Source organism: Megalopta genalis, chromosome 2, assembly GCF_051020955.1.
Source record: "Megalopta genalis isolate 19385.01 chromosome 2, iyMegGena1_principal, whole genome shotgun sequence".
In the NCBI taxonomy this organism is placed as follows: domain Eukaryota; kingdom Metazoa; phylum Arthropoda; class Insecta; order Hymenoptera; family Halictidae; genus Megalopta; species Megalopta genalis.
This window is the reverse complement of record NC_135014.1, coordinates 37,783,563-37,801,199: the sequence shown is the minus strand read 5'-3', so window position 1 is coordinate 37,801,199 and position 17,637 is coordinate 37,783,563. Positions and strand designations below refer to the sequence as shown.

At 38.4% G+C, this 17,637-nt stretch overlaps 4 protein-coding genes across 10 annotated transcripts; all 4 read left to right on the top strand.

Moving 5' to 3' along the window:
- Positions 1-216: 216 nt before the first annotated feature.
- muc (dihydrolipoamide S-acetyltransferase muc) lies at positions 217-3,152 on the top strand. Of its 4 annotated transcripts, none has more exons than XR_004491513.2 (7): positions 217-351; positions 890-1,044; positions 1,109-1,503; positions 1,584-1,951; positions 2,023-2,322; positions 2,395-2,615; positions 2,707-3,152. XR_004491513.2 is itself a non-coding variant. In XM_033479029.2 (7 exons), coding segments are annotated over exons 1-7 (1,470 nt in total). In that variant the 5' UTR covers positions 217-229; the 3' UTR covers positions 2,708-3,152. The 4 variants fall into 4 exon arrangements, 3 of the variants coding, with proteins under 3 accessions (XP_033334920.2, XP_033334919.2, XP_033334918.2); XM_033479029.2 differs by having other exon boundaries at positions 2,395-2,523; XM_033479028.2 differs by having other exon boundaries at positions 2,395-2,523; positions 2,616-3,152.
- A 143-nt stretch (positions 3,153-3,295) lies between these two features.
- On the top strand, positions 3,296-4,838 carry LOC117225454 (U5 small nuclear ribonucleoprotein 40 kDa protein). The gene is made up of 6 exons (XM_033479030.2): positions 3,296-3,457; positions 3,525-3,654; positions 3,729-4,042; positions 4,121-4,393; positions 4,472-4,637; positions 4,713-4,838. The coding sequence occupies exons 1-6, from the start codon at positions 3,344-3,346 to the stop codon at positions 4,766-4,768; spliced, it is 1,053 nt and encodes a 350-aa protein (XP_033334921.1). The 5' UTR covers positions 3,296-3,343; the 3' UTR covers positions 4,769-4,838.
- Positions 4,839-5,076: 238 nt separating this feature from the next.
- On the top strand, positions 5,077-6,770 carry LOC117225456 (serine/threonine-protein kinase RIO3). Of its 3 annotated transcripts, none has more exons than XM_033479032.2 (5): positions 5,077-5,233; positions 5,587-5,704; positions 5,779-5,960; positions 6,034-6,137; positions 6,230-6,770. In XM_033479032.2, exons 2-5 carry the CDS (start codon positions 5,610-5,612, stop codon positions 6,491-6,493), a joined length of 645 nt encoding a protein of 214 aa, XP_033334923.1. In that variant the 5' UTR covers positions 5,077-5,233; positions 5,587-5,609; the 3' UTR covers positions 6,494-6,770. The 3 variants fall into 3 exon arrangements, with proteins under 3 accessions (XP_033334923.1, XP_033334924.1, XP_033334925.1); XM_033479033.2 differs by having other exon boundaries at positions 5,098-5,233; positions 5,575-5,704; XM_033479034.2 differs by lacking the exon at positions 5,077-5,233 and adding an exon at positions 5,316-5,519.
- A 900-nt stretch (positions 6,771-7,670) lies between these two features.
- LOC117225449 (putative multidrug resistance-associated protein lethal(2)03659) lies at positions 7,671-17,510 on the top strand. Of its 2 annotated transcripts, XM_033479023.2 has the most exons (16): positions 7,671-8,070; positions 10,570-10,674; positions 11,030-11,332; positions 11,440-11,589; positions 11,976-12,403; positions 12,469-12,625; positions 12,693-12,895; positions 13,010-13,407; positions 13,476-13,690; positions 13,761-13,979; positions 14,063-14,243; positions 14,321-14,497; positions 14,569-15,028; positions 15,099-15,471; positions 15,555-16,251; positions 16,369-17,510. In XM_033479023.2, the coding sequence occupies exons 2-16, from the start codon at positions 10,598-10,600 to the stop codon at positions 16,510-16,512; spliced, it is 4,182 nt and encodes a 1,393-aa protein (XP_033334914.2). In that variant the 5' UTR covers positions 7,671-8,070; positions 10,570-10,597; the 3' UTR covers positions 16,513-17,510. The 2 variants fall into 2 exon arrangements, with proteins under 2 accessions (XP_033334914.2, XP_033334915.2); XM_033479024.2 differs by lacking the exon at positions 11,440-11,589 and having other exon boundaries at positions 7,673-8,070.
- The last annotated feature ends 127 nt before the right edge of the window (positions 17,511-17,637 follow it).

Sequence of the window (17,637 nt, the reverse complement as noted above, 5' to 3'; positions counted from 1 at the left end):
AAGCACCTTTAAACTCGAAGCCACGTGACCTTGCAGACGACCTCTAATTTGGTGCTCATATCGTCCGTTACTAGTCGTGTTTCGTGATAACACCTAACACACCGTTGACACGCTCGTGGACGTCGCCGTGCGAGGTGTTAAACCGAACCATTTCCACTATCTCCGTCATCGAATTCCCATCGACTTGCTACGAAAAAAGTAGTAAAGGATCTACGAAGCATCCGAGATTATGATACGAACCACGAGCAGTCTACGTAATGAATTGGCACGCGTTATACTACGAAGTTCCGTGCGGACGAACATCGTAAGATCCGTGGTCATACGATGTCTTCACAGAAAACATCTTCAAAGGTATTTTCTTTAACGTCACCGTCATATTTTATCGTTCTTTGAATTGCTCTGACCTTCCTCGAGTTATGTATCGGTCGCTGTTCGACTTTAAGGTTACATTCTGCAACCACGTCTGACCATCGTCTCATTCTACTTAGGCACACTATCTCGTGGACACCATTTCCCGCTTTTCCACTTGATATCTGATAATAACGCTGCCACTCCCTCGATTGAATCCTGCTTCATTTCATTACAAAGAATCATACTATTCTGATTAAACTTAACATTGAATCAAGCGGTCACTCAAGGCCATCTTTCACTGTATGCACGAGCAGTGTTCACTCTATTTGATTCGTACTCTACTCGTACAAATGAGTAAGAGTTCTTGAATGAGCTCCAATTTCCTATTGGTACTGTACCTATTATAATATTATACTGTATCATACATTCGTGTGTGTATGTTAATTGAATAAGATAATTTTTAGTAACTACTGTTCCAAAGACAACCACATATATTTATATGAACATTATGATAAAACAGTCTTTTGTGTATATTCAGGGTTCAGGTTCACAATAATGTACGCCTCACGGTTGCACCATGGAAGCAACAGTTCAGGTTTTATGCTGACTACCCCGATCATGTCAAAGTACAACTGCCTGCACTGTCTCCTACCATGGAGACGGGCACCATCATTAGTTGGCAAAAGAAAGAGGGTGAGAGAAACAATTAATCGTATTAAATCAATAATCTCTTATAATCTGTTGTATTTTATTTTAGGCGACAAGCTGAATGAAGGTGATTTGCTGGCAGAAATTGAAACTGATAAGGCAACAATGGGTTTTGAGACTCCTGAGGAAGGATACCTGGCAAAAATTGTTGTGGCTGCAGGAACAAAAAATGTTCCAATTGGCAAACTTGTGTGTATAATTGTTTCTGATGAAGGCAGTGTAGCTGCTTTCAAAGACTTCAAAGATGACTCTCCAGCTGCTCCACCCCCAGCAGCTGCTGCTGCTGCGCCAGCAGCACCCTCTCCTGCACCATCCGCCCCACCTTCAGCTCCTGCAGCACCACCGTCACCAATGGCTGCTAAACTACCTGCAGTCTCTGGAGAGAGGATATATGCTAGTCCATTGGCCAAGAGGCTTGCTGCTGAGAAAGGCCTCAGTTTACAGGTGATTTGCAAAGTTTCTTGGCTCATATATATTTCTGCTACATTTAATGGCAGTATGTTAATTACGTGTCCACTTTGCAGGGTCTAAAAGGATCTGGATTATACGGTTCTATTACATCCAAAGATTTAGCGGGCGCTGGGCCAGCAATTGCTGGCATCCAACCTGGAATGGCAATGGGTGCTCCAGGAGGGATAGATGTGCCCGTGTCTAATATCCGAGCAGTAATCGCAAAACGTCTCCTAGAAAGTAAACAGGCTATCCCACATTATTATTTATCAGTAGATGTAAAAATGGACGCGGCATTAGCGATGCGAGAACAATTTAACAAAATGATGGAGAAGGAGAAGATAAAGGTCAGTGTAAACGACATCATCATCAAAGCGATTGCGATGGCTAGCAAAAAGGTACCTGAGGGCAATAGTGCTTGGATGGGTGACGTCATTAGACAGTAAGTTTTCCTGTATTATCACTAATATGTATATAACATTCGTGCTAATATAATGCTTCTTCTTCTTGTAGATACAATAACGTCGATGTAAGTGTGGCGGTCAGCACAGAAAACGGTTTGATTACGCCAATAGTCTTCAGCGCAGATACGAAGGGTATAGTGCAAATTAGTAAGGATGTGAAAGCGTTGGCTGCGAAGGCAAGAGAAGGGAAACTGCAACCACAAGAATTCCAGGGCGGAACCATAACGGTGTCTAATCTGGGAATGTTCGGTATTAAGAACTTTTCCGCCATTATAAATCCGCCTCAGTCCATAATCCTTGCTGTGGGCACTACTGAAGCGAGATTAATACCTGCCAAGAATGAGCAAGGGTAAGCATTCCTGATAGAGTTGGTTTTTAAAATTCCTTTTAATTATTTTTTCTGTAATTGTTTCAATTGTAGATTCACAACTGCCCAATACATGTCCGTCACTGCCAGCTGCGACCACCGTACCGTGGATGGTGCGGTCGGTGCCCAGTGGTTAGCTGCTTTTAAGAGCTTCATGGAGAACCCCACAAACATGCTATTGTAGTAAGTCCGACCGTTAAAGTGTTCAATGGCGTAGTTTGAGTAAGCGCAAAATACATGAAAAAGAAAAAACACAAAAACGTTCTTCTGTTCAGGTACGAAAGGTGACGATGAATGTCCTGTATATTTGTGTATAGTACGGTGTTGAATTACTTTACGCATTTGCAAATTAACGATTTTTGATAGGATCCAAGCTTTATGCGGGCACAGTATCTTTCCTTTCCGGTCGACGCGTCTTCCAAACTCTGGACCAACGTGTCACGAACATCGCAACAAATATTATTTCTTTACACGATGTAGAAATTTACATATGTGGTTTTTCACAGAATGTAAAATAAGTGGCTGACGATCAAATAGTCAGCGTAGAAGCGGAAACTGTATATCTACCGTTTTTAAATTTTTTGCGATTCTTTTAAAAAGACGTTTTTCTGAAAATTTACTAGAAAAACCACAAAAATCTCCCTCCCCTGCGATAGTAGTGGCCACCTGTAAATATGTGTATTTATGAGATGTAATTATGGCCCTCCTATTTAAGCGCAGAATTAATTTCTTAGTTAGGGAAAAAACACTGAGAAAAGAAAAACAAAATGTGTCAAAATGTTTATAGTAAATAAATACGAATACACTATAAATGCGTATATCATATTTAATAAATTGTAACTTACGAATTTAATACTAGTCTTATTTTACAATACAATATGTATGTAAGTTGCCATCTATCCTTTTTCAAAAGGATGGGACGTTCGAAGCGCCATCTAATGAAGCTATTCTGTCAGTGTGTGTACGATCGTTGTAAATAAAATAACGTGTAAAGTAATGCAAAATGCCGATCTTAGATAAACGTAAAGGAGATGACATTTTAGCACTAGTTCCTGCTTCGAAAAGGACTAAAAATGAGGTGGTCTTCAGCAGCAGAGAAAAAGCAGTCGTACAAAATGTAAGCATAACCTTAATTCAGCGTTTCAGAAAACTTTACCCTTAACAATGTATTTCGTGTTCTACAGGGTCCACCCAGAACATCTTCATTGTTTGCACCAATTATGCTTCTGGAGGGACATCAGGGAGATATCTTTTCTCTTGAATTTCATCCAGAAGGACAATACCTTGCTTCCACTGGATTCGATCGACAAATCTGTATGTTACAAATTTTGAGTATGCATTCAGTCACCCTGTAAATCGATAGTAAATATAAAACAATAAATTTACAGTTATTTGGAATGTTTATGGAGAATGTGAAAACATCTCTGTGATGACTGGACACAGTGGTGCAATTATGGAACTACATTTTAGTCCTGATGGCAGTCATTTATACACTGCTAGCACAGACATGACACTAGGTTTATGGGACATAGTTGCTGGAACTAGAGTCAAGAAACTAAAGGGTCACACTTCTTTTGTTAATTCTGTCTCTGGTGCAAGGAGAGGCCTTACTCAACTTTGTTCTGGCAGTGATGATAGTACAATACGTGTGTGGGATCCTAGAAAAAGGGGACAATGTTATACCTTAAACAACACATACCAGGTATTTTTATAAAAATAACAACTCAAAGTAATTAATCGTTTCAACTAATTTATTATTTTTCTTTTATAAATTACATAGGTCACAGCTGTTACATTTAATGACACAGCAGAGCAAGTAATAAGTGGTGGAATAGATAATGACATAAAAGTATGGGATCTAAGAAAGAATGCTGTCCTTTATAAACTCAAAGGACATTCTGATACAATTACTGGACTTAATTTAAGTCCAGACGGATCATACATACTTTCTAATGCTATGGATAACACATTGAGAATTTGGGATGTGAGACCATTTGCTCCCTATGAACGATGTGTTAAAATTCTTTCTGGACATCAACATAACTTTGAGAAGGTTTACTTTTTAACTTTCTCTTACATCATTATTTTAATCATTATCGCAAATAATTTTATTTGAATAATTATGTGATAGAATCTCCTGAGGTGTGCATGGTCACCAGATGGCAGCAAAGTGTCAGCTGGATCATCGGACAGGTTTCATTATGTGTGGGATACTACAAGTCGTAGGATATTATATAAATTGCCTGGCCATAATGGATCTGTTAATGACATTGATTTTCATCCCAAGGAACCAATTGGTAATTCATATTAAACAATAAATATTTTTAAGTCTATCTACGAGCAGAGTAATCGTAAAATATATTTTTCCGCAGTTTGTTCCGGATCTAGTGACAAACAAATATATCTAGGTGAAATTGAGGTTGCTTAACGTCCACTTTAACTTACGACGAATTTTATATTTTTAGGACCATGTATAAAAAATAAAATAATTTAAGGCACGTGTATCATATTCCACAAAATCCTTATTCGATAAGATATTTTTATTAATATTCAAGCAGTAAGTGGAATAAGTACATCCGTACGAATTTTATCATTTCATTTCAAATTTCGAACTAATACCATTGTTTAACATCTACCAAGCTTTGTACAGTAAACAAAGTTTAATTATATAGAAATAATTTTAATTACAATTTACAGTAAAGTGAGAGATAAAATCTTTTTGTTGGTACTCGCGTACATGCACCCGTTTATCGATCCCATTGCTATTGCTGATTCACTTCACAATGTAATCCAACTTCACATCACATAGTCCATTGTTTTTTATTCACACCTTTATCCGTATATCAGTTCACTCGTCTTCCAAATTTTTTAATTTACTCCATCTAGATTTAAGGTACGTATACATTCGTTAATCTTCTTTTTCTGTTCATTAAATAGAACGCTGTGAATTATATTGTATAAACTTTGATCATGATACAACCTTGCAATGACATTCTGTCAATCGAGTGATTCAGAAATAGTTCAAAAAAAGAAAAATTTTGAAATTCTATTGTCAGGATATTTTAACCATAAAGTATTTAAAAGGTTCTAAAACATGTTATTGCATGTTAAGGTCTAATTTTGTATTATTCAGAAGTTGCATCTTTTTGTGCAATTTAACCTTAAGTGTTCTGTTCACGGTTAGTAATACAAATCATACGTTTTACTTTTTAATTGTAAGTTTTCTGGATAAAGTATATCTTTCAGTGTATATAATTTACGTTGTAAAAATGTCGACACCGTGGGCAAAAATCCAACCAGTGGAAGGTCCAGTAAGTCTTCTGGAAATAACTTCGGAGCAGCTTGCAAATAGTTTACAGGAAAAGTAAGCCACCAGATAGGGTCACTATGTTAATTTCCCACGAATGAAAATAAAAAGTATTGCATTTCCATTAACAGAGAAATAAAAAAATGTCAGATAGAATCAATAGAGAATGCCAACATAGAAGATTGCCCTTTATTTGAAGCTCATGATACAGACAGCGACGAAGTGATTGCACACATGTTACAAAATCAATTCAACAAAGAATATGACCTTATGATTAAACGCACAGAAGAAAAATTTAATGGAGATGCTAAAGGCAAGATATATTTTTTTATTGTACGGAGTATTTGAACTAAATGGGATCACCTATGGGAGTTTATTTGTTGCAGTTAATATTTCCTTTACAAACTATCGAACATCTGTGTCAGTCGATAAGGATGAAGAAAGTAATACAGACATAGAGGACACAGCAAGAGATTTCGATCGATTCGTGGTAATTTAATATATAATAAAATTTAATATAAAATATAGAATTCATTTATAGGGGAAATAGATAATTAAATATTGGTTATTAAATTTCTGTAGAGCATAGAGAAAGAATATGCTTCAATTCCACGTTGTGGATACAAAAAAATAGGCGAAGGCTCTCAAATTGTTACGAAACATGACATGCTGATGTCCTCGAGGATAAATGCTTGCAGAGTATTGAAGTTCCCTCCTGGCATTCATACTGGTGACACAGGAGGATTTGATGTCAAATTAAATAATAAAGTGTTCAACAGTTTAAGAGCACATAGTCATGCTCAATGTTCCAGACAAAAAGCAAAAGCACGACCACATACAAAGTAGAACAATAAATGCCTTATCCGTGTAAATATGTTGTTGGCGGTATAATTTTATTCAATAATATATACACAGATTTTTATGACATTGTTCCTTGATTGTAAATGAAGTTGAGTAAGACTTCTCACTATTTTCTTCTTGCGTGAAAAAAAACCGAATTACTTACATTTGAACAAATTCAATCACTGCATTATTAAACTAATTGTTTTTGACATTCAACACTTTGTAAAGAGTTGTCAAGTTGACAGAATAATTACATTGCAATAAAGAGCTGAAAAAATAAGCATGTATTGATATTTTACATACAATTTATCATCAAACATATTCTATGTATATTCAAACTCGTTCAATTAAAATTCATTTAATTTAAATTTATACGGTGGAAATATGTAAACGATAATAGTACCTCTTGTGGCGAAATCTGGAAGCTCTGTTCAGGGATCCGTACAGCGCCAATTAGTAAATGGCAAAACGTTGAAACTGTTAGCCAAATTCAATTGTTGGTAATTTTGTCTATCAATTTCAGCATTTAGTCGCAATGCTAATTGGCGCTGTACGGACCTTGAATGAAGTTTCGAGATTTCGCCACAATAGGCGCCACTGTTTGGTTAGCAGTTTCAGCATTTTGCCATTTACTAATTGGCACTGTATGGATCCCTGTACAGAGCTTCCAGATTTCGCCACAATAGGTGCTAATTCAATCTAATCTACCTTTGTGACGCTTTGGATAACAATTTCAGATTTCAGGGTTTTGCCATTTACATACTAATTATTCCCATTTTTATATTTGAAGGAACATTAATTATTTATAGAGATTTACCACACAAGAGACTAATCGTTTAAAGCGAAAAAGAGACATTTACTGCACAACCCCCACAAACGAGAACATGTCTGTAGATTTTGAAATTGATAAAACAACAAATTTGGAGCACAATTGCAATATACATGCACACAAACCTGCTCTACGCACGTACTGAATTAAATAAACAAAAAAAAGCAATATTATAATCCTGATTTGCTCCGTGGTAGTGGGCCCACGAGGCCCGCTTCGTGTTTTATAAACTATAAAACTGGAATTTTTGTGTAGTCATTCACATGACATCACATCAAAATTCCCACGTAATCCATTTATCAATTTGCTTTATCTTGATGACAATGCTTTTTTGCCGAGACGTCGAAGATCTTAGATAAGTCGCGGTTGTCGCGGGTCTGCTTAGATAAGGAAATCCAATTTCCATCGTTTCCACGAGAGATGCCGCGTGAATCGCGAAACGTGCGGTAAATAAGGGGTGATAATACGGAAAAACTTGAGGAGCCACACGGATTCACATCGCGGGGAGTTGAGGATGTACATATCGAATCTGAGCCGTTGTTCTTGATCACGTGTCGATTTAAGGTTAACCAATGACACATACGAGCAGCGACCAGTCGTGCGCCAGTCGAGTAACGGCCTTCTACTTAACTGGATGTTGCCTGTCATCCAGAACCAACGAATTGAGCAATCGGAAAGTAATGGGACATTAACGTGTTGGAAATTAGGCAGGACCGTATATTCGTTATCGTCGTCGCCGTCGTCGTTGATCGTAAGTTTGATGAAACACGTCGCGCCCACATTTCTTTGTGCCTCGTGTGCACTCTATCATTCATTCAATCGATCATTCCATGATCCAATACTATACTGACCGTATCAACAAAGAAATTCGAATAGATCGAACATCACACGCGATGCCGCAAATGTCAACTGTTATTGTCAAACATGAAAACGCGTCATACAATCGATCGCAATGTATTATACCGACGCAACGGAATTCCTTGCGTTTTTCCCATTACATAAGTTCTGTTTTCATTGTATGACACATGTTTCCATGAAATCCGGTGGCATCCACTCCGGGAATTTTTCCTGTTGCTACTTTCGCAGTAATGATCGCAAATTCGAGCGAATCGAATGCCACTATTGCACATTTGATTCGGTGTCTATGTAAGGTGTTATTATCGTCTATCTCAAAATTCCCACAATTGTGAAGCAGACAAGCGAGATAACCGACAGACGGCATGTTTTTATCTCTTTATTGTGTACCGCTTGTTCGTGAAAATCCAACTTTAAAACACGAATAACACGCGCTTCTAGTTTCAGCGTTTCGCTACTATATTACAGTTTAAGCCCACAAAGTAGACATTTTTGTTGATATGATTTAAGTATTTCGAGCTTAGATCTTCTTAGAATCTTCTCCGATCATCAGGAGCATAATACGTGTCCCATGGATGCGTTATTTTGCACTAATCTAATTTGTCTGACTGTATATTACAATGGTAAACATTTCGTTCTTTATACGCATCAATTGAGAATTCTTCATGATTTTAGCATGATAGGCTTTCAGTTTGCAGTGATTATGATATAAGTGATTATTTCCTGTAAACAAGTTCTAAATTATATTTTTATTCATGTTATCGAACACTGAAGTGCCTGAGCGTTTTCCGGGTCATATCTATATGCCCCATCTGGTTTTTTTTATTATTATTTCCGAAATTCCAAAGATTGTTTCATCATCAGCTATAAAGATATAAAGAGATACGAATCTTGTGCTATCATTATACATTCTGTACAATAGATATACATATATACACATATATATATATACATATATATCATACTGTCAAAGAATTGAGGAGGAAGAATTGAATACATATATTTATTCTTACCGTTATCGGGACACGTAGGTCCCCGCTGTCCTACCGAAGACTAATAGAACGCATATGTCCCAATTTTCAAAATTGTTGCGCAGGTTCCAAAATCGATATGTATCTATCCCTAGCTTAATATTATCGATTTCTGGTGGTAAAGTAACTAAAATATGAATAAAAAAGACTCGGGTTGAAAAGGTTAAGAAAACAAGGTTTATTCAACTGGTTTCCTGTCAAAAATGTCAGAAATGTCAAAAATGTCGTTGAGGGTGAATCAGTCTCCTTTTTGTCTCGAATAACCTTGACATAACCACGTGTGCATACACAGAGTAAAATGTTAATGCGGCAGGTTGCATTTCGTAGGAACGAATTTCACTTCGTTTCATTTAATGTTTGTTTCAGCGCTTAGGTTCGGATAAAGCTTATCGTTTCTCATTACATGATTTTTTGCTGAATAATATGATGACAGATCCACTTTATTGCAATGTTTATCACATTCTTTTGCGAAATGGTTTTCTGTGTAGTTCAAAATACATCGTTATTTCGGCGAAAGGCTTTTGTTGAGTCGGTTTCGTTTGGACGAATTATTTGATTTATACGAGAATCTTACAATGCTTGCGCTTCTAAATGATGTAATATTCATGACAATAAACAGAGCATTGACTATACAACACGATGAAATTTGCTATGCCTTTATTTGTACCGTTTCTGTGTCACTGACATTTATGACTAACTGTCACTCCTATGTATCATTTGTGATTGTCATATAAAGTATTTTTAGGTAACGAAGTGAAATAAAGTTCTGTGTTCCTTCAAATCTACAATGTTAATATCTAATGTCTAATATCTATTGCCAGGAAAAAGTGATTAAAAATGAATGGTTATAGTGGTTTATCAGGCCACTGTGTGGTTTCCAGAACATATTCTCTATTTGCCAAAGTACTTTATCACTGTGTACATTATTTATCACTGTGAGTGAAATCTCTTTAAGAATGAGTATGTTTTATTTACTCTATGAATTATGGTTTATAAAACAAAGATAAGCAAATTTTATTATCACTTATATTACAAAGTTCTAAAGACCTTATCACATATAAGTATGCGTTTTCAAATGTTACATTTACATGATCTTTTTGTCATACTGTTGTAATTGATTTTTTATATGTTTAAGCTATTATACAGATCTGTAATTTATTAGATATTAATAAACATGAAGTTTACAAGAACTGCATACTGTGATGTTTGTCATCTCATTTTTTTATAATAGTTCCTTGATTTATCGATGTCATTGAATCAGTATATGATTCAGTTGGGTTTATCAGTTTATGTTCTTTCTGACTATCATTCAAAATGATTCATGTTGTTTACGCTACATTCCACTAGACATAAAATTCTTGCAGGATAGACAAACAAATAAAAGAAATAATCATGGATGGGAAATTAAAGGCAGAGAAAAAGAAAAATCCACGTCAAGGAGCAAATCCTTTCAGTGCTATGACATTTACGTAAGTTTTACAAAAAAATCATGACTTAACTTTACGCTATTTAACGTAACACTACCTACTAATAAAAACATGAAATCAAGATAATAAATGATCAACGATCTAAAAGAATCTTCATATCATGTACAAATAAACCTTGGGTAAAAAAAAGGTGAACAATCTAAAATACTGTTTATAGGAACTTGATTGTTATCTCTAGTCAATTGTCGTTGATAGCAAAAGCTTGAAAACAAAGAGTTAAGCTTGGTTTAACATACAATGTGAGGCAGTCCTTGATTACAAGATAATCGAATCTAAAATCGAATTACTCAATCAAATCATGTAATAACAGAACTTATCTTATTTCTATTTTTAATAGGTGGGTTTTAGGTATCTTCTGGAATGGATACCGTAAGGATTTAGAAGTAGAGGATCTATTCAAACCTCTAAAAGAACATACAAGTAGCATTTTAGGTGCACAAATTTCAAAAGCATGGGAAGTAGAGTTAGCAGCATACGAGAAACGGAAACAGCTCAGCGAATTGAAAAACGCTACTAGTAAAAAATACGATGTTAAAAACAAAGTGAAACCTCCTAGTTTGACCAAAGTCCTTGTCAAATGTTTCGGCTTTAAGTTATTAGTCTATGGACTAATTCTAGCCGTTTTGGACATTTTATTCAGGTAAATAGAACAGCGGGAATACAACTTAATGTCCAAATACACAAGCTAGTATAAGCATCCTTTTATTATTTATCGAGTTTCTAAAAGTATATTTCTTACCTGTTCAGATTATCCCAGCCCATGTTTCTTGGCCTTCTGATTCGTTACTATAATCAGTCAAAAGGTAGACGCTATGTCTCCGTGCATAGTGTGCTACTGCCTAGAACATACAACTCGTCCGAATTACAAATTAATGAAAATGAAGATGCGACGAGATCGTTAAGTCCCTAAGCCTCCCTATATCCTGTATCCAATAATTCTCTTATGCATCCGATTTCTTAGAAATACGATTGTTGTTGAAGTTTTACATTTTGCGATCCTACTAAGCTTCGAGATTATATGCATATACGTAGTTCACAGTCCTAACGTTGCATAGTGTAACTTAATCTTCGGACGGTGGAGACCTTTTGCGACTTCATAAGCAGACGTGCCTACATAGATTCACGTCATGTTCTTTGACCTAACAACTGACCTCACAACTGACTTGGTCACTGCCGTCCGAGGTCTAAGCACTGATTTGTGAATTTAGTTTGGATTTTTGGGCATGCTAGTTGAACATGTACATTCGTTAAGGGTCTTACTAATTTTTCTTTATCATATATAGGGTATTGCAACCGTTATTCCTTGGCAGCCTGTTGAGTTATTACGGCAACAATAATAATATAACGAAAGACGAAGCCTACTTATATGCTACTGGCGTGATACTGTGTTCAACGTTCTTAGTATTTGTCAATCATCCATACATGATGGCCATTCTTCACATGGGTATGAAGATGCGTGTGGCTTGTTGCACGCTGATATACAGGAAAGCATTGAAGCTCTCAAGGACAGCGCTAGGCGAAACGACAGTAGGGCAAGCGGTAAATTTGTTGTCCAACGACGTGAACAGATTCGATGTAGCGATTATATTTTTGCATTATTTATGGATTGGGCCACTCGAGACTATTATTATTCTGTACTTTATGTACAGAGAAGTTGAAATATCCGCTATCATCGGGGTCGCAGTGCTACTGATGTTCGTGCCGTTGCAAGGTAAACACCATAATCTGTGTTATCGATAACTGTTGATTCGTTTAACATTAGATTGTGTACAATAGGTTATTTGGGTAAAAAGTCTTCAATCCTGAGATTAAAAACTGCTATAAGGACGGATGAGAGGGTTCGATTGACAAACGAAATCATCAGTGGTATCCAAGCGATCAAAATGTACACCTGGGAGAAGCCTTTCAGCGCTCTAGTCGAGAAAGCAAGAAAGTAATTACACAATATAGTCTCTTAGAAATGATCTAAAGACTTTATTCACTTTACGCAATTATTGCAGGAGAGAGATCAATGTTATTCGACTCACGTCGCTGATCAGAGGTGTCACTATGTCTTTCATCATGTTCAGCACTAGACTGTCACTTTTCATCACTATACTCGCTTACGTTTTATACGGTAAAAACATAACTGCCGAGAAAGTGTTCATGTTGACCGCCTACTACAATATTTTACGTCAGACGATGACAGTCTTTTTCCCTCAAGGTAAGTATATCGTTACCTCGTCTCGATAATCAATAGGCGTGGAGTCTTATGGATCTCTTCATTGGACAGTATAATTGTGAGTAATACTACTAAAAAGAACGTTTATCCGTACAGGTATAACACAAGTAGCGGAGGCAATGGTCTCTATAAAGCGTCTAGAAAAGTTCATGATGTACGACGAGGTCGAAGACCATGGTAATAAAGAGAAGGAAAAGAAAGTAAATTTGAGTACCGAGAATAATAAAAGTGATATGAACGGTAAAACGAAAGAATGGAACAACGCGATAAACAAGACAGATAAGATTAACTTGAACAACGAGGAGCCTTGCGTGATGCTGAAAAATGTCAACGCCCGGTGGATACCTGATGACGAGGAAGACACTTTGAAGAGCATCAACATCGAATTGAAGCGGGGCGAGCTGCTTGCCATCGTCGGACAAGTCGGTGCTGGCAAAACTAGTTTGTTGAACGTGATACTGAAGGAGCTACCTGTGAACGGTGGCAGCGTTCAAGTATGTATTCTTATCGGTACACGAATGTTTACCATTTAGTTCTAACGTTGTTTCCCTTTATTTCACAGATAAATGGCAAGATAGCGTACGCCAGTCAAGAACCGTGGTTGTTCGCCGGCTCTGTCAGACAGAACATACTATTTGGCAAAAAGATGGATTCGTTCCGATATGATCGCGTAGTCAAGGTCTGTCAATTGAAGAGGGATTTCAGCCTGCTGCCATATGGCGATAAAACTATTGTTGGCGAAAGAGGTATCAGTTTGTCCGGCGGTCAGCGTGCTAGGTAATTACCCGATGGCTGAAGGGACACATGTGAAACGATCATGACTCATCCATCTATTTTGTCAATGTAGGATTAACTTGGCCAGAGCAGTATACGCGGAGGCTGATCTGTACTTATTGGATGATCCGTTGAGCGCTGTCGATGCTCATGTGGGCAAGCATATGTTTGAGGAGTGTATCGACAGATTCTTGAGAGAAAGTACCAGGATACTCGTCACTCATCAGTTACAATACTTAACAAACGTCGACAGGATAATCGTGTTGAAGGATGGTCAAATCCATGCTGAAGGGTGGGTTTCATATATTCGCGGTCCAAGGTCATTTAGAGTCGCTTATTGTCATTCAAAATGTATCTTTGTATTATTTTTCACAGTTCTTACGAAGAGCTCACTAGAATGGGAATAGATTTCGGAAGGTTGGCAGAAAATCAAGCTGTCGAAGAAGAGGAAAGAAAGGTGTCAGCTCCACCTAGTAGAAGTAACTCAAGGAATGCTAGTATCACATCTTTAAGTTCGCACATGAGTAGCGGGACTGAGAAACTGGATCCAGTTGAGGTAATTCGTTAAATTGTATTGATGATAATGTTATTAGATGCGAGGGACAATTACAAGATTTTGCGAAACTTGCGCAGGTGGAAGAAACACGTTCAAAAGGCAAAATTTCCGGCGAGGTCTACTCAGGATACCTGAGGGCAGGCGGAAACTGGTGTCTCATACTTATTGTGTTTCTTCTGTGCATATTGGCGCAGTTAGCTGCGAGCGGTGGTGACTATTTCATCTCGCAATGGGTCAATATGGAAGAGAAATACGTAAGCTCTTTAAAGCTCAGAAAATGGACGTTCGTGATGACAACGTAATTCTTAATAAATTGTATTTTCAGACAAAAGAAATAAACGATACGATAACGACAACGGACTGGGAAGGCCCCCTCAGTCGTGAAATTTGCATATACACGTACAGTGCTCTGACCGTTTTAACAATAGTTATTACACTGATGCGTTCATTTACATTCTTTACGACATGTATGAAGGCATCTACCAAGCTACACGATCGGATGTTCCGCAGCATCAGTCGCGCAACTATGCGTTTCTTCAACACGAATACTTCTGGTCGTGTTCTGAATCGATTCTCAAAGGACATGGGAGCCATAGACGAGCTGTTACCCTCTGCGATGATCGATTGCACACAGATTGGTTTATCTCTCATCGGTATCATAGTAGTGGTAGCTATGGCCAATCCCTGGCTGTTGATACCCACAGTGGTCATAGGAATTATATTCTTCTACCTTCGAGTGTTTTATCTGGCGACTAGTCGAAGCGTCAAACGTCTTGAAGGAGTCAGTGAGTATTTAAGATAATCGAGATAAATGTACTAACGCACTATGTACTAACGCCCGATATTCACCTCTAGCTCGATCACCGGTCTTCGGACACCTGAATGCAACTCTTCAAGGATTGCCAACAATTCGCGCATTCGAGGCGGGTGAAATCTTGACCAAGGAGTTCGACAATCATCAAGATTTGCATTCGTCCGCGTGGTACATATTCATAGCGACCTCGAGAGCTTTCGGCTTTTGGTTGGATCTTTTCTGTGTCGTCTACATTATATTGGTTACGTACAGCTTCCTGCTCTTGGAAGATAGTCTTGGTGCGACGCTTGGTGGTAATGTGGGCTTGGCTATCACGCAGAGTATCGGGTTGACTGGCATGTTTCAGTGGGGAATGCGACAGAGCACTGAGCTCGAGAATCAGATGACATCTGTTGAGCGGGTGTTGGAGTATAGGTAAGTCTTTGAACGATGTAGGTACTCCGAATTTCTGCCGCAATTTTCATGAATATAAACCGAGCGTTATGATTATCTTTCAGCAAAGTGGACAGCGAGCCACCACTAGAGAGTACCCCTGACAAGGAACCGAAAGATTCTTGGCCAGAAGAAGGCAAGATTGAATTCAAGAACCTCCATCTGAGATACGACCCCGCGGAAGAACCAGTGCTGAAGAACTTGAACTTCGTGATCTATCCTCAAGAGAAAATAGGAATTGTCGGTAGAACAGGTGCTGGAAAATCGTCCCTGATCTCAGCGTTGTTCCGACTGTCGGACCTTGAAGGTGTGATTGAGATAGATGGGGTGAAGACCAATGAGATTGGCCTTCATGATCTGCGTAGCAAGATCAGTATTATTCCTCAGGAACCGTTCCTCTTCTCCGGCACATTGCGAAGGAATCTAGACCCCTTTAGCAGCTACAATGACGACGTTCTTTGGAAGGCGTTAGAGGAGGTCGAGCTGAAGGAGATGGGTCTGGACGCACATATCAACGAGGGTGGCTCTAACCTCAGTGTGGGACAACGTCAGCTCGTGTGTCTCGCTCGAGCTATCGTCAAGAACAACCCTATTCTCGTTCTTGACGAGGCTACGGCGAACGTGGATCCTCGCACTGATGAGCTCATCCAAGTGACGATCCGCAAGAAGTTCGCCCAGTGCACGGTGTTAACTATCGCCCACAGGCTTAACACTGTCATGGACAGTGATCGCATCTTAGTGATGGACGCTGGTAACTCAGTGGTGAGTTTCTGGAAATGTTAATTCTTCTCGAACAATACAGCGACATTTCCTGTACTCATTTTTGGAGGATTCGATTTTGTATATACTCTACATATTCTCACGTGTGTATCATTACAGGAATTCGATGCTCCATACATACTACTACAAAAGGCTACTGGGTTCTTGCAAAGTATGGTGAATGAGACTGGTCCATTGATGGCGGAAGCTTTGAAGGAAGTGGCTCGTGAAAGCTATCAAAACCGCACATCCACCGCCCTTTGATTCCCGTACGAGGAATTAATGAAGTGCCCAAGTTGGATAATGCATTCAGTTCCGTTACTTATAGGCTGTAGTTTCTAATTTTTAACGCATAATCATTTTCTACGAATATACCTGAAGATTGTAAGAATATACACATCACACCGTCGAGCATAATTTCGCCATTTTCGGGTTCGCTCAGCCGCCGAGCTGTTCCTGGATACAGTATTATCTTGTAGATTTTTTGTAACTGGTTCATTGTCCTTTTACTCGGAAACTATGATAGCCTTCGAGAATCGTCCTGCGACTTCCTAGACTCGAATGCATTGTGTATACTATTTTTGTATATTAGTCACAAGCGTACTAATACGGATCCATGGATACGGAGACACGTACCACACACGGCACAACTAAGCGGGACTTATGCGATTCGTAAAGGAACGTTTTATACAGGATCAAATTCTCCACCGTCTTAGCAAGTCGGTGCTGCATAATAGTATAAACGTACTTAAGTCGGGACGGCAGGTGATTTTATTTCCTAAGATAGAATTACTTTGACCGATGCGTGCTATGTCGAAACAGTTTTTATTAAAACACCGATGTATCAGCCTTATATGTACATAATCGTCGAAGAATACGGAACTCTTCGGCCCAAATGCATTTCCCTGTTTGAACTCGCGCGGACGGACACGCGAACCAGCGGGTTCGGCGCGTTTACTGAACCCGCGCAGGGAACGCCTGGCCAGTTTTTGTACTGCGTCGAAACGGTGCAGAATTTTTCTTTATTTTTTTCTTTTTTTTGTACGTAAAAGCTTCGGAAGAGTCTAGGAGCGCCTTCTCATTCCGCGTACTCGTGTATTCGATCACATCGCGGTGCTATACTTTTTTTTGTTCGTCGTACAAACATATATTGTACTATTGGATGAGAAACGATTGCCTTACGTACAAGTGCCTATTGTAATTGAATTTGTAACAGAATGAAAAATATAGATGCGGAGCATTTTTTATGCGTCTGAAACGACCGAGAGACTTCCTGTTAATTCATGCGGCTTACGAAGCGTGTTGTACAACGGTCTGTCCGTGAACGAGAGTATCAACACTGTTCAAAAGTGTAATAAGTGTGTAAGTAAAGAAAAGCAACAGAGACCG